The following is a 26,587-nucleotide window of genomic DNA, read 5'->3' as shown; positions in this document are numbered from 1 at the left end:
AGGGGGGCCAGGCCAGGACGGCAGCATCGCAAGTTTCAGGCAGGACAAGACGACATTCGGAGCACAAACACAAAAAACTTAAAGACACACACAATAACACAACTGTTAGGCTCGTGTTCTTTGATCCAGGCTACTTGTTTTCTCTGTGTCAGCTTTACACTAATTAACTAATTATAATTTCAGGAGGAAGGACTTGTGATCCTCTCTCTCACTCAGTGAAACACACACACTGTATTTTATGCTGCTAGCTGAACCATCCTGGAGAAATGGACAAACTAATACTCAGAAACAAAGTTTTAAAGAGGATTAGGGAAATGAAAATACAAGTATATCATTTGTTATTTAATATGGAGACTGTTCTGTAAAACAACGAGGCCATAGGTCGTGTGTGCAGCAGGTTATTATGACCTGCAGTGAGGTTTTGTTGTTAGGCGACATCTAGTGGAGTAAATAGATAATTTACATACATGTTTGATAATTGTTAATATTATTGATCGATTATCAATATTTCCGGGGGGGGTGTCATTGTCTCCTGATCCGTCTGAGTGAGGAGCGTCGCTGCTTCCGCGCTCTGTGTCCAGCAGATGGCGACAGGACAGAGCGCTGACGAGCCGCTGTGTGTCCGGACGGAGGCAGCGGCTCCTGGAGGCGCTGTGTCTTTAAGGCCGGGTCCTCCGCTCACACCCGGCCGACGGCTGCCACGCTGCGGCGCCTGCTCAGTGCGCCGCGCCGCTCCGGATCCTGGACCAGGAGCTGCTCAGCTGCCCCTGAGCGTGAGTGTGTGTGAGTGTGTGTGTGAGAGTGTGTGTGAGAGTGTGTGTGAGTGTGTGTGTGAGTGTGTGTGAGTGTGTGTGTGTGTGTGAGTGTGAGTGTGAGTGTGTGTGTGAGTGTGTGTGTGAGTGTGTGAGTGTGTGTGTGTGTGTGTGTGAGTGTGAGTGTGAGTGTGTGTGTGAGTGTGAGTGTGTGTGAGTGTGTGTGTGAGTGTGTGTGTGTGTGCTGTTGGACTGTAACCTATGGATTGACGGAGGCTATTGTTGTCACACCGGTGGTTTGTTCTGTCGCAGCCGCACTTTCACCGGAGAATGCCCCGAGCAGCCGGAGCCGAACCACGGTGATCAGCCTGCTCGGTCCCCGGTTCCCCGGGACGGAACCACGGTAATCAGCCTGCTCGGTCCGGTTCTCCGGGACGGAACCACGGTGATCAGCCTGCTCGGTCCCCGGTTCCCCGGGACGGAACCACGGTAATCAGCCTGCTCGGTCCCCGGTTCCCCGGGACGGAACCACGGTAATCAGCCTGCTCGGTCCCCGGTTCTCCGGGACGGAACCACGGTGATCAGCCTGCTCGGTCCCCGGTTCCCCGGGACGGAACCACGGTGATCAGCCTGCTCGGTCCCCGGTTCCCCGGGACGGAACCACGGTGATCAGCCTGCTCGGTCCGGTTCTCCGCTCTTTTCTCCGCTTTTCTTTATTATTATTAGAATGAAACGATCTCGCGGGATATTGTTTTGCTGTCTCAGATCACGGAGCCACGTCCCACCGGGGGCTGCGGGTCTGTTTACCATCTCAAGCTGACACCGTGAGCCCTAGTACGGTCCGGGGGCAGTGAAATGTGGCTGCACGGTGAGCAGACTGGGTCAGCACCGGGCAGCCGCCGCAGGCTCCCGGTGGTCGGACGGTGAAGGCGGCGGCGCTCCGGCCTGCGGGAGCTCAGAGCCGCTGTGTGTGGTCAGTGTTCAGAGCTGGGGGTCAAACGTAAAGCCTCTCAAATGTGAATGTTTTCTTGTTTCCTTTGTTTTCTATGATAATGAACTCAGTATGGTTGTATTTCTGACAGCTGGTCAAACAAAACAATACATTATTGAAGAAAATAATTGTCAGATGTGTTGATAATGACAATAATTGGATGCAGTTGTGCAATTGTTCTGCAATGGAATAAAAACTGAAGCAATTTGATGAGGCAAACTAATGAATTCAGTGTAAACAAAAAACTAACAAAAGGTCTTAAAGGTCCCACATAGTGTAAAAGTAGATGTGTATGTATTTTTTTTTTATTATAGAGCAGGTCTAGGTTCTATATTAATACTGTGAAAGTATCAAAGCCTCAGTCCACAGAGAAATGCACACAGCCTGTGTTCAGAAACTGAGCCTTAAAACCAGCCGTCAGGACTTCTGGAACTTTGTGATGTCACAACAAAGCAGTAGTGCCCTCAGCCACGCCCACCTGGACCCACCATCCAATCTTGCAGGATTTTCTGAGTGTTTACCTGAAATCTGCTAAATATTTATTGGATCACTCAGAAGACAGTCAGCCAATCAGGAGAGAGGCTCAGATCCTCTCTTCTGATTGGCTGACTGACCTGTTGTCACTAGAGCTCCAGAGAGAAGCCTGAGAGAGGAGATGTGAAACTACACTGAGATGGTTTGTGGTTCTTAAAACCATAAATATATCTTCTGATGGAGATCAACACTTCCGAACGTTTAAAACATGGGACCTTTAAAACTAGTCCCTCTAGAAGACCAGGGCCGCGAGGTGGAGGGTGGAGAACCCGTCATACTTGATACTGTACTTCAGTGGTGCAAGTTTGTAAGAGATTAGGGATTAATCAAATTATAAAGAACCAAATGACGCAGAGTAAACTGGGGCTCTTTGGTTCCCTGGGCAGTTGCATCTGATCCAGCTTTGAACCTCACATCTTCCAAAAGCGCAAATAGTTAAAGATGCATTGTGGAATCAATAGAGTATATGATGCTCTAGTCAATTACTTCTGTACATAAAAACACAGGTATTAATGTTTATCATTGGATATGTATTGGACAAGAAGAGATTAAAACCTACACCTCAGCACCATCCAAGAGTTCAGTCTCAAATGCTTTAATCAAATCTTTAATGTTAGTATAAACGTCCTCCAGGTCTCTGAACGCTGACCATGTGACTCGGCACTAGTCCAAGTGAAATCCATCATTTCATTTAACAGCTCAAATGTGATCAAGGAGACGAGCCTGTAGACGCTCAGGTCTCTAATCATGCGAGTCGAGCAGGACCTGAACCCTGTGTTTGATCATCTGAAGTTTAAAAATGACCTTTTTTTTTTAGCTCGAGTTCGGGCTCAGGAGGTTGGGAGTGTTTCCTCAAGCTCCTGACGTGATGTTAAATGAACGCGGCCGCTCACTCGCTCAGCACTTAAATGCTCCTTTAACAGGACTGAGCACTTTTAAAACACTTGTTTAGCTATTGGCTGATGGAGTGATGTCATCTGGTTCAACTTGTAAAATTAAAAGTATCTGGTGTTTGCGAGCAACCGGACGCAGTATCGCACACAGCTGTGCTCTCCCACCTCAGTAGCTTGAACTCACAGAGGTTGAAAACTCTTTTGGCTTTCCACCTCTGACTCAAGTCCAGGTCCCACGTGTCAAACTCTGTGATGTCGTTAGTTTAATGAAGTCAAACCAGATCCATGGAGGGACAGTCTGCAGATGAACTGATGAGCCAGTGCGTTCAGTGTCTGTAATTAACCAGAGAAAACCGTCCAACTCTCAGCCTGTCAGGTAGAGCAGAGAGCTGCCGTCCAGTCGCTCTGCTCTCTCCCAGTTTGGGCCTCCACCCGTCACACTGGGACTCCAGCCAGAGCTCCTCTGTGATTTAGTGCGCTGACCACATGCAGCCGCTGCCATATGCTTCAGATGACAGCTCATATTTAAAGCTTCTGTGAGCTATTAACCTTTCTACATGAACCTCTGCGGGGCTGAGCCGATCTATCTGAAACAATCGTAGATTCTACTTTGTACTTTTTAAACACTTTCCCCCCAAAATGTATGACGCTCTGTGTCTTGGCTGACGGAACTGAAATCCTGAAGTCTTTGCTGGATTATAACATTACAAAATTATCTAAAATGCCAAAGTCCAAGTGACCCGAAGGTGTTTTTGGATCTGATGTTTATAAAAGGGATTAGCAAAATCCATAAAGTCTAAAAGTCTCTGAAAAACAGGAGCATTTAGAAAAATACTCCAAAGACAGATGAAAATTATTCAGAGTGAGCATGAAGATGGATGAGGGGAAAAAAAAAGACGCCTTTAAATGAAGAATTATTGTAGGAAAAATATGATTAATATGTACTGATATGTACAGGAAACTGATGTTTGGGACGTCTCGCAGAATTGGAAATGCGGTTGTCATCCTGCTTTAGAAGTTCAACAGAGTTCACTGCGATAAAACTGTCGAAAGGTTTTTGATTTTGATTAAACACTTAAGTTATCAAGAAAAAAGTTTTTGTTACCACACGGTCTGTAGGTGTTTTAATTTCAGAACTGGGCCAAGTCCCTGGCACCAGGTCGGCTCTTGTTTGGCGATCAGTTGCCAAATCAGTCACTGATTTCTGGCATCTTTGATAAATAAAGTTTATTGAGCGTGGTGCTCAGGTTCAGATCTGATCAAAACATCCATCAAACCTCAAACCGAGACCACGCTGCTGTATCATCACATTAGAAATGAACCTGGACTCATCACTGCTCCTCAGTGTGTCCCACTGTCTGCTGGCAGCTCTTTGTTCCTGTTTGCGAATAACAGACTTTCATTGCATAATCCTGCCTTGGAGATATTTCTAATCCAGATGGTTTGCGTGTCCTGTTGCATGTCCAGATTACCTCTCCGGCTCCTGTCATTGGTGTAGATCCACACGGAGGATGTAGATTAAGCAGGATTAATACCCTCGCCGCTTTGTTTGGGGATGATTTAGCAGCCACCCTCCGGATCCAGCTGGGACTGTGTGCATTGTTTTAACAGACACAAAAGGAGCCCACGTAGATGTCATGACATCAGCCCCCACCATGTCATGTGACGCCAGGTCGCCAATGGAAACTGTGCTCTATTGCTTTATATTTTGTTTAGTTAAAAACAATTGAACAGAAGCAAACCCAGTACTGGTCGTTTCCTTGTTAGGCTGGGATTTGTAGTTCATCTCTACCTGAGGTCCAGTCTACTCACAACATCATCAAGTCATCCACATTCATGACGTGGTCCAGCAGCCTGGCTTCCTGTCGCAGCAGCTCAGACGTCACGTAGGAGGCTGGAGGGTGGGGGACACCGGCAGGCAGGTTCATTGTTCCCAGGGGGCTTTTATTACTGCAGGGAACAGACACAGCTCTGCAGTGCAGCCTGCACAGACATATTACCCGTCTCCGTCTGTCTGATGGACAAACCTGCAGTTCACTGCCCACCTGGTTCCAGACCTCTGCACCGATGGGCCACGTCCCAAATATTTCAAAGTGTTCAAAGTTAAAACGATTGAGACAGATTCACTCACTCAGAGCATGTTAGCTTAAAGGTCCCATATTTCACTCATCTCCAGTGTTTTATCTCAAGTGTTGATATCCATCGGAAGATACACTCACCGGCCACTTTATTAGGTACACCTGTTCAACTTCTCGTTAACGCATATATCTAATCAGCCAATCACGTGGCAGCAAATCAATGCATTTAGGCCTGTAGACATGGTCAAACCGAGCAGAACGGGGAAGAAAGGTGATTTAAGTGACTTTGAACGTGGCACGGTTGAACTGCCGCTCACATCCGCTGAGCAGCAGTTCTCTGGGAGAAAATGTCTTGTTGATGTCAGAGGTCAGAGGAGAATGACCAGACTGCTTCGAGCTGATAGGAAGGCAATAGTAACTCGAATAACCACTTGTTACAACCAAGGTTTGCAGAAGAGCATCTCAGAACACGTCAAACCTTGAAGCAGATGTTCTACAGCAGCAGAGGACCTCACCCGGGGCCACTGCTGTCACTAAGAACAGGAAACTGAGGCTACAGTTCACACGGGCTCAACAAAACTAGACGAAGGAAGATTGCAAAAACATTGCCTGGTCTGATGAGTCTTGATTTCCGCCGTGACACTGGGATGGTAGGGTCAGAGGTCAACGACATGTAAGCATGGATCCACCCTGCCTTGTATCAACGGTTCAGGCTTACCCTAACCCCTTGGCATGAGCAAGGTGTACCTAATAAAGTGGCCGCTGAGTGTATATAAGTGGTTTTAAGAACCAAAAACCATCTCGGTGTAGTTTTCCATCTCCTCTCTCAGGCTTCTCTCTGGAGCTCTAGAAACAACAGGTCGTCTGATTGGCGTCATTATATTTGAGGGAGTTCGTCGTTTTCTTTAGATTTTCTGCAACTCATTTTAAGAGGGACAGCAACTTTAACCTGCCAATGTGACGAAGAAAAACAGAAAATCATCTCATTTGAGAAGCCAGAACCTGAGAATATTTATTTGTATTTCTGCTTGGAACGTGAATTTAATAGCAAATTGATAAATTGCATATACAACCTACTACTGTTTCTCATTAAGTCTATGATGAAGCCATTACACAGCAGTGCCAGCTCATCCTGCTGGTTCGGAGGCCAACAGTCTCCCACCTCTATCAGCTGTGTGCTTTTTTTTTTTTTTTTTATTCTCAGTCATCTTGAGTTGTTGTTCTTCTTCTCCTCTCTTTGCAGATATTGACATGAAGAAAGACATTGAGACTCTAATAGCAGAGGAACGTGCTGATATCATCTTGAAATATGCTACGGTGAGTTCGTGCTTCCAACACACAAGAGCAGCGTCGGCCGGTTTTGATTCGGTCCAGATGGATCATGTCAGAAGTTTTCTGCTGATTATTACCAGAACACAGTATTTGACTCTGTTGTTGGATACATCTTCTGTATTCAGTTAAAGCAACAGTGAAAATACTGATATTTATCTTTACTTTGATCCTGAAATATATAATAAAACATGTCAGATCATCCCAGCTCTGGTTGGCAGGTATTGTTGATTATTATCCTTAGTCATCAGTGAAAACACAAATTTGTACTACAGGCTGGATGATTTGATGCATGTGTTGCTTGTTGCTCTTCTGTAGGTGGTTGACTTCACACTTGTGTTAATTTCGTGGTAAAAAAAAAAACAAACCAAACAGACACAGAGAGATGGACGAAAAGCGTGAATTCAAATGTGCGCCTTGTGTTCAGTGCATTTTGTGTTCTGCATGTGTGGGGGGACAGTACAGTGTGGATGTGGGTGTGTGTGGATGGATGTGAGTATGTTGCCAGAGCACATTAATAACACATTGTGTAATAATATGTTTTTGCCTGTGGTTTGATGTGATTGGAGAATGATGACCAGAGATATTAAATTGCACTGAAACCGAAACTACCATTAAAGTCAGACATGGAAAAGATTTGAGTAAACTCAGTTAATAACTAAAAGTAAATGGAGATGACAAGGTCTGACGCCTTATTATTAATACCCTGATGCTTCCTGTGCACTTCTACCAACAGCTGAGTCAATGAGAACTAAACGCACCACCCTGCTTTCACATTATCTGCTAATTATCTTAAAGCTCCATCCAGTCTAAAGGCAGATGTCCATGTGTTTGTGATTATAAAGCAGGTCTAGGTTCTATATTAATACTGTGAAAGTATCAAAGCCTCAGTCCACAGAGAAATGCACACAGCCTGTATTCAGAAACTGAGCCTTAAAACCAGCCGTCAGGACTTCTGGAACTTTGTGATGTCACAACAAAGCAGTCACCTCCCTCAGCCAGTTTTGTACATATCATCTGTTTGTTGAGATGTTGTGTGTCACAAACTAGGGGATTATTACTGGAGTGTGAAAGGAACACATAGGACAAGACTAACGGCATAAGGTTTATGAGTTATTATAAATAAATATTTAAAAAATATAATATAATAAATATTTATCACAATAAATGTGATGAATTACTAAATGCAGGGATGATGTATTTTGTAGGCATAAACGGAAGTTAGATTTTTCCATTGGCTCTTGGATTATTGCAGAAAATAAACTCTGTGACAAACACAAGTTTATGACACCTTCACATTTGGTCCAGCAGGATAATCTTCTCACATGAACTCCACTTTATGATTTTTTAAACTTCCAACTTGCAGTTTGCTTTAGTGCAGTTACCTCTTCTACAAAAGCCTTCCCTCTTAGGAAGTCAGTAGTTTGCAAGAGCAGGAGTATAAACACAACGAGGCTGTAAAGGTGAAAGAGACGTTTCAAATAAATAATGATGAGGCTCAGTGGTGAATGTGTGGAAGCAGAGTTGAACACTGGGGGGACGGAGACGGTGGCAGACAGATGTTAAATTTAGCTCAGCAGCTTGAAACAGAGGGGCAATGGGGTGTGTGTGTGTGTGTGTGTGTGGGGGGGGGTGTTATGTCTAGCCATAGCAACAGCAGTGACACAGTGCGCCGCGATTGACTTGACACCAACCTCCGGCGGCTGGCTGAACTCCCGGTCAGTGAGCTCTCTGTGTTACGGACGCTGCTTCAAAAACACATGTAGAGCACAAATAGGGGAAAATAAACCCCATGCTCCCACTGTTTATTCCCAGGAGGACTCACAGATGCCTACAGGGTTATGTCATTTACTGTATGCAGGTGTCATAGAGACCAGGCTCACCTTGCTTCACCTTTCTCCCCCCCGACACATCCTGTTCTCTGGCTCAGAGTCAGCAGACATGTTTGAATTTTATTACTCGTAAAAAGGGCAATTCATTTGCAGCTTACCTAGTCCATAGGCAAAAAAAGATTTGGTCATCTACCTTTATACTGTATGGGACCTTTAGCTGAGGAGCTATCTGACCTAAAAATAAACTGTTGCTTCATTTGATGCTATAGTGCACGCAGGAGTCTGGGTACAGAAGCAGGGATGTGTTGATCCTGGAGTTGACACATTAAGCGTTTGGAAATAACACTGTGCTGTATCCTGTGATGCTGCCAGACAGATGAAACCATGCAGGTGTTTTGATGTTTGTCATGTGACATTTGATACCAGCTCTGGGTACCTGACAGATTTGGATTACTTAGATTTGATTCCATGAAGTTTTGAGGTTTGATTCCTAGTCCGTCCAAACCCACACAGGGAACGTGTTTGAAACCACAGCTTAAGGTTTAATTCAGTAAAATATGACATTCAGTTTCTTTGGAGCTCATTCATTTCCTGCAGTAGCTACTATATCAGCGTGACAGATTGAAATTCAAACACAGCCTTGCCCCAGCTCTACTCTCCCTCCGTCTCTCTGCCGCTCCAAACACCCTCAGTGAGAAAGTATTTTTAGTCCTCTCACTTTTCATGACGCTGACATCACCCGCGGGACCGCCAGAGTGCCGACTCAACCGTGATGGAGCCGTGTGCTCACCCTCCACACACCCCACCCCATCCCCTCCTCGTTGAGAGCAGGAGGTTGATTGGCAGCCTTCCAGACAGGCAGCCAACCACGCAGAAGCAGCCTCTCCGGTAGGCTGTCGCAGGATTAGCTCCCTCTCTGTTATGTCAACACTGGGACCAGATTGTTGCTTTAAATGATTTTCCGTGATACAAACTTTGTGCTGGTTAATGCAGATCCTGAGCTCCAGAGTCTGACTTTACATGCTGTTAGTTATTTAGTTACTTATTAAACGTGTTGGTGTTTGGACCTTGTCGTGTAAACTGTTACTGTCTGTGTGTGAATCTGGATAAATGCAGGAAGTGTGTGTGTGTATATAAATGTATATGTGTTGGATCATTACTGTAAATATCACTGTTCTGATGCTCTAAAGGTGGCATTGTTGCTCAGTTGTCCACCACTTTGGTCCAGACTGGAATATGTTAACAGCTATTGGATGGATGGCCATGGTGTTATCCTGCACAGACACTCATGGACAAACCTGCCTCCTGATGCAGACCGTACATCCATTATCCGAGTCATACTCAGTTTTTGCAGCAGAACTTTTACACATATCCGTGCATGTATCCTGATAAGACACTGTCTGTGTTAGTGCAGCATGTAAAGACCAGAGTCAGGTTTGTAGCCTCTGTCAGCTGTCTGCACTCGCCTGTCTTAGTGTGAGGTTCAGTGTTTGTGCTTTGTTGCTTGTATCCATGCAACTTTGTGTGTGTTTGTGTCTCCAGGGCAGGCAGGGCGGGGTGGAGATCGACCCCTGGGAAGATGCCGACTACAGCATCTACAAAGTCATTGACCGCTTCGGCTTCATGCAGTAAGTCTCTCTCTGTCACTCCTCACATGTGGTCCCGGCAGGTTCCTCCCAGTCAGTTTGTTCCTGATGATGTTCTTCACTTTTCATTTTCATTTTTTTCCAGTGAGGACGAACTACAAGCTCCGACTGCACAGGAGGTGAAGGTAAAGACTCAGCTCTTCGTCAGCACCATCCAGCGTGTTTGGCTACTTATTTCTTATCCTCTGTTATCTGACTATTTATCAGTTACTTTAAGTTTTCAGGCACTCTCATTGGCAGGGAAATGCTACGCTGTACGCTCAGACAGAAAGTGGCAAGAGCCAAAAAAAAAAACCCACTCAGGCTGCCTGGTCCAGGACGCTGTTGAAGTTCGTGGGCGCTCTGACAGAGATGGCGTAGATGTAATAGACGTTTTGCAGGCTACGGCTCTAGTGATCATGCAATTCCCTCCTGTTTTCACAAAATATATTAAAGGTTTCACTTCACCAACTCACACCTACAACAGACACAACAAGGATGAACTACTTTTAGATTTTGGTGTTCAACTTTTTATATCCCAAAGGTCAAAGGTCAACTTCACTGTGACATCATAATTTTCTGCAAAAAGACCACTGGCCAATATTCAGTGCTGTCACTCAGGAAGATTCTCAGGGGAGATTGTGATCATATTTCCTGCAACGTGACTGGTTGGCAGAGGGATACAACTGCGAGTTTATTTAACATCTGCTGCCGCAGTTATCAAACTCCTTCATTGTGCTCAGGAACAACAGTTTACACCGTTGTGGTCTCTAGGGTTCTCCAGAGTGGAGCACTGCTCCATTCCGATTGGTTGCTGCTGAACCACGTCATAGCTCATTACCATTGAGTTGCCTGGACTTCAACTTTTTCTGATGCCCAGGACGTGCAGCCAACTGTTCGCCGCTGTCATATTGCTGTTGCACAGGTTTCTGCCCAGTGGACAGAGGTGTAAATGGATTGAGCTCACAGTGGTAACTAAGGACCAGTATCAGATCAATAGTTTTTGTTTACCAGCTCCTGTTTCCTTCGCAGTTGAAGCAGCAGGAGATCGAGAGAGCAGAGAAATGGCTGAAGATGGTGAAGAAGTGGGAGAAATACAAGAACAGCGACAGGGTGAGTAACAGTCTGCACATACCAGACCTGGACCACGAGGAGACTGAAAACGCATTTTTTGTTTTTATATAAAATGACTTCACTGCAGGAGAGCTCAGAGGATCGCAGACAAGAATGTAAAGTGGGTGCTGGTTTCTATGTGGTCACTGAGACTCGCAGCTGTGAAGTCACACAATGAATCACCACAACTGTCAAGTACTGGGTCCAGCAACAGTTTACTGTAGAGAGACACTGGATTCCTTCATGTTCACTCATTCTGAATGACGGGATCAGGGCTGAACGTAATCCCTAAAATATGAGTCCAAATATGAGACACTCGGAGATGGACGGAGTCTTAACGTCTGCTCAAATCAGTAGTTTTTTAAATATTATTATCACAGAGAATCATTTGCTGCTCTGCAGCTCTACAGAGCTTTTTAGCCTCTTTTAGCTCCTACTTTTGGTTTTACGGCACATTCATGGTTCAGTCTTTGTGTTTCCAGCAGGAGCAGGCAGATGTTTTCATCAGCTGCTCAGCAGCAAACAGCAGACAGATACAGGAAGAGACCATTAGCTCTGGGGAGGGAACTGTAGCCTTTAGCAGCTAAAGAGCCAGATATTTTACTTCAGGAGCTTATGGAGGACCAAAAACAGAGCTAACAGAGGAAATACTGGATTTAGATTCATCAGGTGGACACAAACACCACTCCACATGAAAGATCATGTTGCTTTGTAACTGGTGGATGTGAAAGTAGGCAGCTATTCGCTAACATATTAGTCTCCAGAGCTATAAAAGGCCAAACTACGTCAAATATATTCAGCTTTAAGTCTCTAAGTTTGATCTCTGTACATCTCACACTGAGTGAGGTTGCTTTTGTGCGTGTTTCTTTGCACAGTGCAGTCTTTTTCTTCCACACACTGTTGGTTATTTGTTCAACAGTAATTTCAACATCTTTGACTTTTTGTTCAATTCGTGTGAATGGGGGGGGTTGCCTTGCCTTGCCTGGGTCCAGAGCCACATCTTTGAGTGTTTCAGGAGTTCAAACGGGTCTGGTTTTGTGTTTAATGATGGCTGATTGGAAAAACAACTCAGCCAATCAGAGCTGTGCAGATGCGATTAAGACAGTGGGCGCCAGCTGTGCAGAAAAATTTGCCACGAAATATCAAGTTGATTCATTTCTTTGATTGACATGAAGACCCAGCAGCCACTATCATAGCTTCATGTGAGTGAAAATGATGTTGTCAGGATACAACTGAGGGATTAAAGTGAGCTAACCCTCCCTGCCCAAGAAGAACATGATGTCAGACTGAATAATGAAGTGACACAAAATGTTAATTCACTACTTAGGTGAGAATTTTCCTAATAAACCAGCAACTATAGAGAAAAATAAAGGATGTTAGAACATTTGAAAAACGTCGGTCTCCTCCACAGGACAAAGTGGGATGGAAACAGCTGCTAACATCACTTCCAGGAAGTGTTTTGGATCTTGAAGTTAAAATTTGTGGTGTTTTCTTGTTGCCATGCAGAGTTGCCAACATGTGGGTTTACGTTGGGATGTTTGAAATCCATCTAACCCACACAGGTAAACAAGAACATTATTATTCCCAGCAGTGACTTGATCTATGTCCGACACACACACACAAACTAACCTGCCTCATGCTCAGTGACCTTGTCTCAAATGTGAAAAACCTTTGTTTTGTTCTTGTGAGTATTGACGTAGGCGAGCAGGAGGTGGTTAAACTTTCCGGTGACTCACATTTAGAACGTCAGCCCTCTAAACTTTCTGGCTTTTATATCCACTCAGAGTTTATGTTTTCCTCCTTCTCTCTGTTGTCAGATGGTGAAACGGGTGTACAAGGGCATTCCCCTGCAGCTCAGAGGCCGGGCCTGGGCCCTGATGCTGGATGTGGAGAGGACGAAGAAGGAGAACGAGGGCAAATATGAGGTGTGAATTCATAACATGATAAGTGGATTTTAATGGTGTCCATGCAGGAAAAGATACTTTAGATGTGACTAGTGACTGGAGCCTGACTGATAAATTAGTTTGAGATAGATCAAAAAAATATGTTGGCCAGTACATATTAATACAGTGATTTAAGAGACATGTTTGAGATAAATTAGAAACTGTGTGTGTCTGTGTTTATGTTAAAAAATTAATATAGGCCCATGTGTCTTATCAGAATTTTCAAATCTTAATATCAGAAATATCAGACTTCTGAGGAGGTTTCATAGTTTGTGCTCCTTCTTACTCATCTGCACCTCTGTGTCCACCTACAAGACGAAGAGCGTGTGCTGAGCTTTCAGAAGCAGAAACTAGATCCAGAGAAATACAGCAAAAGTTACATAACAAAAACATCATGTTACCACCATGAGATGTAGCTGTGCAGTAAAACTGCAGTGCTTCATGGATTTCCATACAGGGGCAAAAATTTGTTGGTGCCCGTGTTAGTTTCATTATTTCCTCAGGCTCCCAGAGACCAACCAGGAGGTTAGTCTAGAGCAGAAATGATTAATTGATTAAATGATTGCAGAAACTTGATTTCTCAATTATTTAGGTAATTTTTAAGGAAATGGTAAAACATTTGTGCTTCCAGCTTCTCAAATGTAAATATTTTCTACTTTTCTCTAACAATAAACTCAACATTTTGGGGTTTTTGACTGTTGGTGAAAATAAAAACCTATCTGAATGGGTTAACCTAGGCTTCACGGATCAATGATTCACGTCTTTTACTGTTCTCTGACATTTTTAGATGAACAATCAATGGTAATAAACTGTTAAGTATTTAACACATAAGAAACTTAAGCAGTTTGATTAAACACAACTTTGCAACATTGATCAACTTATATAATAAATAATCTGAATGCTAACATGAGATAAAACTGATATCCATATTCTTTTGTGACTCTGGTAAACAGGTGTGTTTCCTAAAATGTTTATTTTTCCATTAAAGAAAGCAAAGTGCTCTAGTTAACTCCAGCAGCTAGTTAACAATCTGACAGACATAACAAAATGTTGTGTGATGTGGTGAAGGATATTATCAGTTTTCTCCATTTTTATTGGATAAAAATTGATGTGGCTGCTACATATTCAAACCTGCTTTACACTTTAAACCTCTGACTTTTAACTGTCACCTTTAAACGGTGAGAATAAAACTGTGGATGTGGAATAAGCTGCTAAAGGTCCAAGCTGTCAGTGTCAGCCTGGATTTGTAAATGTCTCTGATTAGCTGGCTGAGCAGATGGACATTTAAATCCAAAAGTTTGACCCGACACATATTTATCCCTCTGCTATCACAACATACAGCGGGATTAACAACACAACATGACAACACAACACAAAGTGGACTGGATTAGGTCAGCGAGGGAAAAACAAGCAGATGAAAATGTAACGGATATTTGTTGGAAATGATGAAATCAACCAGGTTTAATATTTTATACATGTTTGTCACATTATTTATGGCTTGTTTTTATGTTCTAGCATGAATAAAAATATTGTTGCTGCTAATTTACTTATAACTCAATATAATCTAATTACTGTCCATTTATTTTGCTATATCCGAGGCTTAAAGTTACAGATTAGAAAAATAACAAAAATCAAACATTTTTCAGGTGTCCTGCTTTCATCTGAAAACTATTTTTCAAAGTAGGACCCTGTTTCCTCTCAAGTATCTGTAATTGAAACACTTTTTTTCTTTAATTTCGGCCACTTCACCCAGCCAAAGTATCTCTCAATCGCCTGGCCTCGCCAATGATGACTTATCTCTCGTTTTCCTCTCAGAAAATGAAGGAGCAGGCCAGACTCTACTCATCCGAGATCAAACAGATCGACCTGGACATCAACAGGACCTTTCGAAACCATATCATGTTCATGGATCGCTTCGGAGTCAAGTAAGTGCCAAGTGTGAGAAGGCAGCAGTTTTCTGTCAGATTTTCCATCTGTGATTTATTTTCCTCAGGTGGAACAGCTCTGACTCATGTAACTGAGCAGATATTTATCATCTCTCTGAACCACTTCGCTTTGTCGGAGGTAGCGTTCAAGTTACAAAGAAATTAAGAGCAGATAATAACATTTTACCAAGTAGTGTAACTCGTAGTTTAAGTAACAATTCAGCCTAAAAACATATGGTCACATCACTGGCACATGACATGAGACTGCAGTGTTCATTACATTAAATCTTATTAAAGGTCCCATATTCTATGAAGGTAGATGTCCATGTGTTTGTGATTATAAAGCAGGTCTAGGTTCTATATTAATACTGTGAAAGAATCAAAGCCTCAGTCCACAGAGAAATGCACACAGCCTGTATTCAGAAACTGAGCCTTAAAACCAGCCGTCAGGACTTCTGGAACTTTGTGATGTCACAACAAAGCAGTTGCCACGCCCCAAGCCCCACCCACTTGGAGCCACCATCCAACTTTGCAGGATTTGGTTTCTCTTAGTGTTTACCTGGAATCTGCTATATTTTTTTTATTGGATCACTCAGAAGAAGAGGAGGAGATGTAAAACTACGCTGGTTCTTAAAACCACAAATATATGTTCTTATGGATATCAATACTTAAAAAGAAAGAAAAGAGTAAAATATGACCTTGAAATATCAGTGTTACAAGTCGTGGTTTTATCTTTTGAGCTTCAGGTCGCACATCAACAAGATAATGAAAACATCACTTTTCGACGACCACTTTCCAGTAAAAAGATGCTGAAAAACTGATTCATGCCTTCATTTCAAGCCAGCTCGATCACTGTAATGCATTTTCACTGGCTTCAGCTCGGTTATCAACCAGAACCAGGAGAAGAGATCACATTGGTCCAGTTTTAGCTTCCTGTTACATTTAGAATCGATTTTACGGTCCTCCTCCCTCTGATCAAGACCCCTGATGGGCGAGGAGCAAGCTATACTGTGAACTCCCTGTTCACTGCGATCATCTGCTGCTGTTTTATTGGAGGTTCCCAGCAACAGCCAGGAGAAAAGCGTGGATTAGCCACCATACACTCAGCATATGGCCAAAAGTATGTCGACACCCATGTACACAGAGTGGAGAGTGGTGGTTGTTAAAGCAGCGCATTAATGCTCATTGGTATGAAATGACACGCTCACGTGTCCACATACTTTTGGCCGTGTTCTGTTGCGTAAAGCAGCTCAGTTTGTGCCTGTTTGGATCCAGGAGGAAGGAAAACAGAGGCTGTGATTTTGTGACCTCGGTGTGAACTGGACTGAGTGTGAGAGAGGTGTGCAGGCTGCGTCGGCTCTGTGTGGAACCTGATCCTGCAGCAGAGTGATGTCACTGACGGTCTAATAGGCCGCAGGCCTGTTCGGGGCGGCAGTGGAAAGTCTGGGGCAGCAAAACCTTTCAATATTTAACAGAGGATCAGTGGCCCTGCAAAACTGAGCCTTTTTATAGAGACGGAGAGCAGCAGTGGTGCTGTAGAGCCGTGTTCTCTGTGTTCTGTTTCTGTGTTCGCTCTGTTGTGTTTTCCCTCTATCTTTTGCACTGTGCTTTGATTCTCTTTGTTCTGTGTTCTCTATGTTCTCAATGACTTTTTTTCTGTTTGTGACACAGTCCAGTTAAACAGAAAATCCACGACATAATTACAAACCTTATAGTGAAACATAGGGAAGAGACACAACTTCAGAGTCATGTGATCCATGGATTTCTTTTTTACCTCCTCTCTTCTCCTCCCCTCTCTCCTCCTCTCCTCTCTATAGGCAGCAGTCTCTCTTCCATGTTCTTTCTGCATATTCAGTCTACAACACAGTAAGTCCCTTTTTTTCCATCACATTAAACTTAACTCAATTTATTATTTGACTCAATCTATATATTAATTATTATTTCATCAGTTTTAAATCAGAGCTGATAAATACTATGAAAGTGAAGATTTTGTACTGAGGCACCATTAAAACATTTAGGTAATCAATTTGATTGATATGTAATTGAGAACAAATAAATTACACCCCCAGGCCATATCAATAATAAATCAATACAATGCAATCAAACTGTGCTTCAGGCCTGTTTTCAGACAGAACCTTTAGTCTGTTCTCAAATAAAAATGCTGCAACAGAAGACAAGTGGTGCCTCTGCTTTTTTCCCCTGGATGTTAACATATCATTTTGTGCAAGTGTGGTAATTTTTCATGTCTTTATTTCACGGTTTTGAGCTTCAAAAAAAATGGATGTAAAAACAATCCACACCAAAAAGGGTTAAACTCAGAGTCTCCATCAGAGTCTAACAGCTCTGGGAGGTTAAATGCTAAAGTCAGCATAACACAAGTGACAGTGTAAACATGCTAATGGTTAGCATGTATAATTTTCATCATGTTCATCTTCTTAGTAAGGTCTCTACTTGACCCTGTAAAGGGCTTTGAGATAATGTATATTAAGATTTGGCGCTATATAAATAAATAGCTTAGCATGCTAATATCTGCTAATTACCTCTAAACACAAAGTCAAGCTGACGTTGATTGGATTTAGTTTTGTGGGAGCTTTGACATAAACCAGGTCCAACCAGGGCCAGTCCCATTAAAGTTTTGACCTGATTATGGCACTAGATGAAAAGTCAGCAGGATTCACCCTCTGGGAACCCAGAATATCTGCATCAAATTTCATGGCAATCCATCTCATAGTGGTTGTGATATTTCAGTCTGGATCTGAGTGGTGAACCAACAAACCAAAACAACATCCTCATCCCAGAACCGGCTGCTAGTGTGGCTGAAAAACACAATTTCCAGAGCAAACAAGTTCTTTATCTGTTTATGTTTTTAATGAATTGAAAGAGTAGTTTGATTAATACCAGCGAACCTTTTAAAAAAAGTATTTTTATTAAAAAAGACTGTATGAAGTTAATGTTAGGGACCTGAACAGGGTGCAGAATAATTCAGGATCAAACAAACATGTCTCAAAGGTTCCTGTGGTTGCGTTTCTACGGTGCCTGTTTTGTGGGCGGCAAAGGGAACAGTGCACATTCTAACTCTGTGAGGTGACCAATGGAAATTTAAAAAAGTGAAAAGTAATGCAGCTATAGAAAACCTGAGAGTACGCTCTGTTTTTCTTTCTGTCCTTGTCGCCTGCAGGAGGTGAGCTACTGCCAGGGGATGAGTCAGATCGCTGCCCTGCTGCTCATGTTCATGAACGAAGAGGACGCCTTCTGGGCCCTGTCGCAGCTGCTGACCAACCAGAAACATGCAATGCATGGTGAGATGTCACAGTGAATTCATTTTAACATGAAATAAGAACAGCTTCTTGCATGTTTTCCAGATGAAGTGCTACTAAGAAGACAGAAATTAATGGTCATGTTTGCACAGCTCCTGCTCTGTGGCCCTGCAGGGCCTTGTAACTGATAACAGGCTGCGCTGCCTGTCGAGATTCATATTAATTGGGATTAAAAAGTTCCTCTCTGCTCTTTCCTTTTTTTTTCTCAAGGATTTTTTGTTCCCGGGTTCCCCAAACTTCAGCGATACCAGGCCCATCATGATCAGATTATTTCCAAACTCATCCCCAAACTGAAGAAACATCTGGTGAGGTCACAGTTACACAACCGTTTCATAACAGAGAGTGAGGGCGAAGGAACGACACTGCAGCAAGAACTCTGATCTGTGATGACATTTAATGTGATTTGGTGCCCTGTGGATGTTTACTGACTCTCTCTCTCTCTCTCTCTCTCTCTCTCTCTCTCTCTCTCTCTCTCTCTCTCTCTCTCTCTCTCTCTCTCTCTCTCTCTCTCTCTCTCTCTCTCTCTCTCTCTCTCTAGGACAGAGAGCAGATGTCTGCAGGGATTTACAGCACTAAATGGTTCCTACAGTGTTTTATTGACAGGGTGAGGAATATGTCTGATTGATGCGTTCCCATCTCACACTCTATATCTTAAAGCTTCATCCAGTCCAAAGGTGGATGTCTGACGCCTTATTATTAATACCCTGATGCTTCCTGTGCACTTCTACCAACAGCTGAGTCAATGAGAACTAAACGCACCACCCTGCTTTCACATTATCTGCTAATTATCTTAAAGCTCCATCCAGTCTAAAGGCAGATGTCCATGTGTTTGTGATTATAAAGCAGGTCTAGGTTCTATATTAATACTGTGAAAGTATCAAAGCCTCAGTCCACAGAGAAATGCACACAGCCTGTATTCAGAAACTGAGCCTTAAAACCAGCCGTCAGGACTTCTGGAACTTTGTGATGTCACAACAAAGCAGTCACTGCCCCACCCACCTGGACCCACCATCCAACCTTACAGGATTTGGTTTCTCTTAGTGTTTACCTGAAATCTGCTATATTTTTATTGGCTCCCTCAGAATACAGCCAATCAGAAGAGAGGTTCAGATCCTCTCTTCTGATTGGCTGACTGACCTGTTGTCTAGAGCTCCAGAGAGAAGCCTGAGAGAGGAGATGTAAAACTACACTGAGATGGTTTTTGGTTCTTACAAATATATCTTCTGATGGAGATCAACACTAAGAAAAAAAAACAGAAGAAGTGTAAAATATGGAGCTTTAACTCTCTGTGTTATATATGAAAACACTTAATTCTTACAGTACCAATGTTCTAAGTCAGTATTAAACACTTGTGGTTTTTAGTAACTTAAAGTTTGACCAAACAACTGCACAAGTCAAAACAAACCCCAGCAGATGATGGAAATGTGCATGTGGTACATTATAAGCTGACTGTGGATCAGCTGATGTCCAGGTCATTAGAATTATTTACGTTTGCGGTCACTTGAAAGTCTTTCCTGGGATAAATCCAGGAGGAGTTCTGGTAACTTACCAGTTTGTTTGGAGAACAGAAGACCTGTGGAGACCATTAGCATTAGCAGTGCTATCCACCTCTTAGTGAAGAGCACCACCTACAGGAACTTTAGCAGCAGAAAACATCATATCACTGGCCGCGCTGTTTGACTGATCACTGGGAGGAACAACCTAAAACACTATAGCAAGTTATAACCAACCGACTAAAATGAGAAACTTGTCAAATTGCCTTTTTAAATATAATTTTACATGATTTCAGCAGAAAAAGTCCGGCTGATATTTGAGCTTGGGGACATTGCATTAGAAGAAAGCATTAAGAGCTGTTAAGCTAAACTGCTATTAGTCTCCTCTGTGCATGCCCACAATCCTGTGGTGGTGGTCTGGCTGGGTTCGGCTGCTGTCAGCACTTCTCTGTCCCGCTGACTTGCTCGGCTCAGAGGGGCCCGTGGGCCTCTGAGGTCTGGCAGAGAACCAAAGAAACCTCCTGACTCCGGCCAGGACCAGAGCTGCATATATGTGAAAACCGCTGGCATAAACACTCGCAGCGATATGGTGACTTTGTCGTGTTTGTGATCCTGCAGACGCCGTTCACCCTGACCCTTCGTCTGTGGGACATTTTCATCCTGGAGGGGGAGAGGCTGCTCACCGCCATGTCCTACACCATCCTCAAGATACACAAGAGTAAGAAGAGGATGGACAGTTCACCACAAATAGATAAATCGTTATCCACTTAAGCTGCTGGTCACAGCTCTGCTGAATGGTGGAGACCACCAACACCAATCAGCCTGAGCTTTTTATCAAACTGTTTAAATGAACTGATTCTGAAGATTTTCAGCTGTTATTTGTTTTTTCTTAAAGTCTGAAAAGGTGAATTTGGATTTAGCCCCGAATAATTCAAAGACATGTTTTTTTTTAACTCTTTTAACATCAAACTGACAAAAACTGAATCTGTTCACATAAGCTTGTGAGCACTGTTTAATAACCCGGTGTGACTCTGGTTTACTCTGCTGCAGTGTCTTAGGTAGAGTTGCACAGTGGGATAAGCAGCTGCTGATGAGTCTGAAAGTGACCTTATGTAAACTGCAGGGTTCCTGCACAGTGTAGGTTCAGCTCGCCGATGCCACAGAATTTAAAGCTCCGTGATTGAATGTTTCTTACTGAAATGCACCTTGGGAGTCGTAGTTGACTTCTCTCCTTTAGTCTTAATGTTCACAGGCTTCTTGTATCCACCTGAACCAGATAGTTTCTAACACAGTTGTTCATCTCTTGCACTGATGATTAATCCAGGAGCGTTTCGCGTGCGTCAAAAATTCAAAGTGCTTCAGCTGTCTGTAACTTGAAACTGCATATGGAGGTTTGCAGGTCTGTGTCTTTAACAGATAAGCTGTGTGTGTGTTTACTGCAGAGCGTCTGCTGAGGATGTCCCTGGAGGAGCTCAGGGAGTTTCTGCAGGAGCGGATCGCTCAGACCTTCTTCTACAGTGACGACATGATCATTGAGCAGCTCCAGGTCTCCATGGCTGAGCTGCGGAAAATGAAGCTGGACCTGCCTCCTCCAGGTACACAGCAGCTTCTTTCTGGTTCTTTTTGGACTCTTGCTGCCAACCCCAGAGCCGTGCAGTATTCTTAAGATTCTTTGTGCTCCTGGGATGTTTTCAGGGAAGGCTGAGGAGCTGCCTCGTAAGCCTCTGGGTCAGGAGCTGCCGGTGCTGCTGAGTCCAGTCCAGTCCTCCAGAGGGAAGTCATCCTCAGCCAGCGGGGTCCCCAGAGCTGGCCTGAGCCTCCACATCATCTCTCACCAGCCGGACTCTATATCCCCCGATCAAAGCCCCTCCAAGGACCCCAAGGATCTCGATACCGCGGAGGATGAAGAGGCCCCGCTGCCTTCCCCAGATCCCATCATCATCCACAGCCAGGCCCCGCTCACCCCCGATGGCTCACCACTGATGGGGCCTCCACCTTATCAGCCCCCAGGGAGCCAAACCATGGTCACAGCGGATCAGCCGTCACCGGAGGTGGATGAAACACGACCTGATGCAGCGGTCACCACAGGACCTCACTCAGATCCACAGATTGCAGACGCACTTTTGTCGCCCTCCACAGATGACCTCTCTGCAGCCGTCAGCACTGACCAGTCCTCCTGCGGGGTCCCACGGACTTGCTCAGCACCTGTTGCCCAGACGGCCTCACCAGGTTCGGACCTGGCCCATACTGAGGGTCTGTCGGCAGCAGAGAGGGCTGAGGACAGGTACCTGGTCCAGCTGCTGGAGCAGGCCTCAGCTCTGGGCGCCAACAAGACTCTGAACCAGGACTCAAGTACAGCATCAGAGGCAACACAGGCCCCAGACGTTTCCTGAAACGAGGAAACCGTGAGTTTGCTGATGATGTTCCCTATCCATTTATTGGATTATGCATCAGTGGATGATCTTACCAGGAAAGGTTTTGTTGAAGAACTACAAACGTACAATATGATTTATCAGTCAGATTATCAGTGTCAAGCAATAATTGCTTAAAAACGTGGCTCCAGTTTCAGTGCCAACACTGATACTAGTGATGTAACGTGTCAGTTTTAAGAGGTAACGTTATTAACTTTACCATAGGAAGCGTCATAGTCTGACTTTCAGCGGCACAGTGATGACTCCTGGGCTTGAGTGTGACATTGTTGTGTTACAGTATTAGACTGTGGTAAAACCTAAAACAAAGAAAATAGCGCCACTTTGTTCTGTGGAGGTTTTCTGTGCCTAGGCAAATCATTTTGGTAACAAAGGTCTGTGTGTGCAAGAAATATAATGCCAGAATCAATACAAAGTGTAAATCTCATAATGATATTTCCCAGTAATTCATTTGCATAGACTCGAGCCACATGCATGGCTGAAAAATGAATCTGAATACAAATGAATAGAGCAGGAAATTTGACTCAGCTGCATGAAATGAACCACATCTAGTCCTGCCCAATCACCCTGGTTTATAATAAGTATTGTATAGTGCTGCTTTTTGCTATTATATTGTGCAGGATTGTGCACAGAACAATAGCGTTGCAGACCCACACTGATTTCTGCAGGGACAGTGATGAGGAAATATTAAATCAAAAGTCTCAAACTCACAGTTGTACACAACGTGTTTGGGCGTCATCAAGGTAACAAGGTGACATGTCACAAAGTCACAAAGTGCTATCTCATTCATTGGGCCTAAGTGTTGGTGTTTACCAGGCGGATTCATTGAAGAGATGCAGCCGAGTTGCATTATGGGAAGTGTATTATCTAGTGCTGTTTTTTTAAATTTTTTTTTATCAGTCTCTTTAAAGTACCCAACTGTAACCGAAGTGGAAAACTTCAAAACAGTAATAGATCATCAAATAAACCTGCAGCTGGTATCAGACTGACAGCGTAACAACTAAACTCCACTAGATAAACAAACTAGATGAATGCAGTTTCACCTGCAGAGAAACTGCAAATGTTTCTATTATCTGACACAGAAATGGAAATTATTGATCATCAGATAACTTAAACCAGATGCTCAGACCCGGATGAGTGTATCTCACAGCCTTACCTTCCACCACACGACCACCACGGCCACTGTGTTTATTCCCAGAATTATCGCGACCTGGCTCTGGATGACAGGGAGGCTAAACTGCTTCACCTCACAGGGTTCCAGCGCATTCAACGCCCCATCTACCCTGTTTCCTGTTTGGCTGAAAAAGTCGGAATGACCGGGAGAGTTTTATTACAAAGTGAAGGAAGTAAAACAGCATCACCCTTTACAATAAAAGACATAATTTTTGTAGTTTTGTAATGTTTCGTCAGAGAACAAAATGTTTGCTCAGTCAGCCTTTGTAAAATGTTTGCTAGCAGAATTACACTTTTATTTTTTTGTACCAACGTCTTGATGCCTTATTTGGATTAGCTTCAGTTCTTCTGTGGACATTTTTTAACGTATCCTGCAGAGCGGCAGAGGACGTGAGATAATTTGACTCCACGTGAGGGAAAAGAAAAAAACTTTCAGGTGACGGGACTGAACACGAAACCTCTGACATGGTGAGCTGGCTCACTCTTATGATTGTACACATTCAAACCTATTGAGCTCATTTTAAAGAAGTGGTTTTATAGCTCAGTAATTTATTGTTTTAGCGTCTTAGAAAGGCATCCAGGTCGTTTCATAACCGCTCCTGTCCTCCTCATCCTTTTCAAGAACTGGAGTATTTGCTGCATTTCCACTGAGGTGTTTGAATAAAGAAACTAGACTTTGTTTTTTAGTTTTTTTATCTGGATGTAGATGTACTTTGCTTCTGTTCACATTGTGTTTAGAAATGTACAGTATTGTAGAACCAGTAGGTAAGAAGACAAGTTTTCCCATCTGAGGGTAGAGAAATCATTTCTTCAGCTTTGTGCTTAGAAATAGTGAAAGGTCGACATCTTGTGGTTGGTTTATGTCAAGCATGTCTCTATCTAGATCTAGCCAAGGAGAGTAGAAATGTTGTGAAAGCACTTTTGATCTTTTAGATTTCATCCAAATTAGAAAAAATAATTCTCATCATAAATTTCATTGCGATTTAAGGTCATTATTTTGAATTCTGTGAATATGTTGTGGTTTTTTATGACATTTGACTGCATTTTAATGCTAAAACTCCAGATAATTGAAACTTTTTTGGGTAGTTACATATCAAAGTTAAACCAATTTGCCAGTTTTCTTGACTGTCTTTAAATGAGATGAGGTTATAGAAGTGTGACATTGTTTAGCACTTTAGGTCTGAGTGTGGGGCAAAGACAGTGTCTTTAATTCTTGGCTACAGATTTGTTGTACATTGAAATACACAGAACGTCTTACTGGAACTGTAAGGAAGCTGATGAAACCCTGGAGCTGAAACAATACAACTTTTATCATCCTTTAATCTCTGCGTGATTCCTTTTTTTCTTTTTACAGAGCACAATCATGTTCTTTGACCAATGAACAGAGGGGAGGCTGATGCATGGATGTTCCTTTGTATAAGTGGCAACTTGTTATAAACATTATTCAGATTTTAAAATGGGTCAAACAAAGACCAAGTACCTGGACGTATTTAGATGCTGCATATTTTTGTCTATTTTCCAGGCTCAGTAGTTTACGATGGCCTGTGTCAGAAACTTAGACCTTCACCGTGTTCTGCTTCTGTTGACCTGGACATGTGAAGGCATTTCTCTTATCTTCTGTAAAGATTGAATAACACTAAATTAAATGTTACCAACCGGGAAAAGTGGGCAACTGCACAGGGGCCCTAAACCCTCAGGGGCCCTAAACCCTCAGGGGCCCTAAAAGCCAAGGTTTACTTCATATCACTTGGTTTTGATTAATTGCTGATTCGCTGGTCATTTGCATTAGAGGGAACTCTTGAATTAAGACCTTAATATTTTAGTTTACATTGAGTTCATTTGTGTTTTATCAAATTGTCTTTTTTTCTATGTCAGACAATTAACACAAAAAAAAAAAAAAAAAAAAAGCTCAGGCAAGGTCCTATTATGCCCTCTGCATGGATACAACCAATTATTTCCATTTCTTTAGTTTAGTTATTTTTATTTATTTATTTATTTTAATAATCAATCTCAGAAAACACCCTGAAACCCAAGTGAATATATCCCGATGTCTTGTTTTATCTGTCCACCTGTCAAAAACACAATTATACTGTTTACTACAACAGAAAACAGGAAAACAGAAATTACCCGGTTTGAGAGGCTGGAACAGCAGCAGCGGCCTCCTGCGGTCGGAATAAAGGTGATGATGTGGATAACCGGTGGACCAAACAGCCAGGAAATACCGGATATGAGGGATTTCTCTCAGAAATGAAGGGATTTGTTGAAATGTGTTACACAGTTCAAGACATAGTTCAACATTTGGGGGATTAGCTTAATGTTAGCTTGTTGGAAACAGACCGGAAACAGATAAAAGGTTAAAAAAAAAAAAAAAAAACCCCACCAATATCTCTAAAACTAACTAACTAACACGTTATATATCGTTTGTTTAATCTGTACCAAAACAAAATAGTGGTTTTACAAGGGTTTACCGGCCGTTAGCAGCGAGTTCATGCTAATCTGTGGGAGCTATGCTAAACTAGTGCAGCTAGCAGCCTGGCGGACAGGCCTTCAGCGGACCGCGCTCGGGTCCAGGTCGAAACCTCCACTCTCAGGTGAGTCTCATCTGGGTCGAAACCTGGACTCTCAGGTGAGTCTCATCTGTGCAGATGTCAGGTAAACAGGAAAGACTCACAGAAACCCTGTCACACCTGTGAAACCTTCACGAACCTGAGGCTGGCGTTTGGACGAGCTGGTCTGATAATGTCTACATGTGAAAGAAGAAAATCTGAAATCTAATTTCTTTGCATTTTCATAAGTTGAAGTAAGGTTTCATAACCGAACGATATAAACGGACGTACACAAAGAAAGCGGCGGTGTCTCAACAGGCTGGACACGGTCCGCGCAGGGCCTCGGACCCTAAAGCCGCCGGTTAGTAGTTCGTGTGTATCTGCGTTTCCAGCCTTTGTTCCTGGACAAGAATTCACTTCCAACGCGTGGTTTCATCTGAACGTGCTGCTCAGAAGCGTCGCTTGTCGGAATCAGAATCAGAATCAGTTTTATTGCCAAGTATGTTTTCACATACAAGGAACTTTTTCTGGTGATTGGTGCAATTGATCAGCAACAGTGGGGCTCTCTGGCCTTGTTGATGAGGCTGATAGCAGGCGGGAAGAAGCTATTTTTG

At 43.2% G+C, this 26,587-nt stretch overlaps 1 protein-coding gene and 1 long non-coding RNA gene across 7 annotated transcripts; one reads left to right on the top strand and one right to left on the bottom strand.

The window, feature by feature from the left end:
* Positions 1-24,749, top strand: LOC139628280 (USP6 N-terminal-like protein). 5 transcript variants are annotated; one of them, XM_071489841.1, is made up of 15 exons: positions 813-1,417; positions 1,518-1,725; positions 6,492-6,565; positions 9,952-10,037; positions 10,141-10,180; positions 11,067-11,147; positions 12,965-13,072; positions 14,906-15,015; positions 16,833-16,881; positions 18,194-18,314; positions 18,543-18,637; positions 18,871-18,936; positions 20,444-20,543; positions 21,268-21,420; positions 21,521-24,749. In XM_071489841.1, the coding sequence occupies exons 3-15, from the start codon at positions 6,500-6,502 to the stop codon at positions 22,216-22,218; spliced, it is 1,773 nt and encodes a 590-aa protein (XP_071345942.1). In that variant the 5' UTR covers positions 813-1,417; positions 1,518-1,725; positions 6,492-6,499; the 3' UTR covers positions 22,219-24,749. The 5 variants fall into 5 exon arrangements, with proteins under 5 accessions (XP_071345945.1, XP_071345942.1, XP_071345944.1 ...); XM_071489844.1 differs by lacking the exons at positions 813-1,417; positions 1,518-1,725 and adding an exon at positions 1-773; XM_071489843.1 differs by lacking the exon at positions 1,518-1,725 and having other exon boundaries at positions 813-1,329.
* LOC139628282 (uncharacterized) lies at positions 22,080-26,412 on the bottom strand. 2 transcript variants are annotated; one of them, XR_011692735.1, is made up of 4 exons: positions 26,134-26,412; positions 25,555-25,589; positions 23,411-23,552; positions 22,080-22,214 (listed from the first exon to the last, which is right to left on the bottom strand). It is a non-coding gene; the product is annotated as an uncharacterized lncRNA (long non-coding RNA). The 2 variants fall into 2 exon arrangements; XR_011692733.1 differs by lacking the exon at positions 26,134-26,412 and having other exon boundaries at positions 25,555-26,023.
* Positions 26,413-26,587: the final 175 nt, after the last annotated feature.

The sequence above is a fragment of the Trachinotus anak genome, unplaced genomic scaffold (genome assembly GCF_046630095.1).
Source record: "Trachinotus anak isolate AG129_WGS33_773 ecotype Australia unplaced genomic scaffold, CSIRO_AGI_Tana_v1 ptg000011l, whole genome shotgun sequence".
Taxonomy (NCBI): domain Eukaryota; kingdom Metazoa; phylum Chordata; class Actinopteri; order Carangiformes; family Carangidae; genus Trachinotus; species Trachinotus anak.
Note: the sequence above shows the minus strand (reverse complement) of the source record. Positions and strands in the feature narration are given on the sequence as shown.

Excerpts from the sequence above, each read along its gene's own strand:
- LOC139628280 (XM_071489844.1), top strand. The coding sequence starts at position 6,500 with ATGAAGAAAGACATTGAGACTCTAATAGCAGAGGAACGTGCTGATATC. Across the intron at positions 6,566-9,951 it reads TCATCTTGAAATATGCTACG|GGCAGGCAGGGCGGGGTGGA; the intron begins GTGAGTTCGTGC and ends TTGTGTCTCCAG. Across the intron at positions 13,073-14,905 it reads AGAACGAGGGCAAATATGAG|AAAATGAAGGAGCAGGCCAG; the intron begins GTGTGAATTCAT and ends TTTTCCTCTCAG.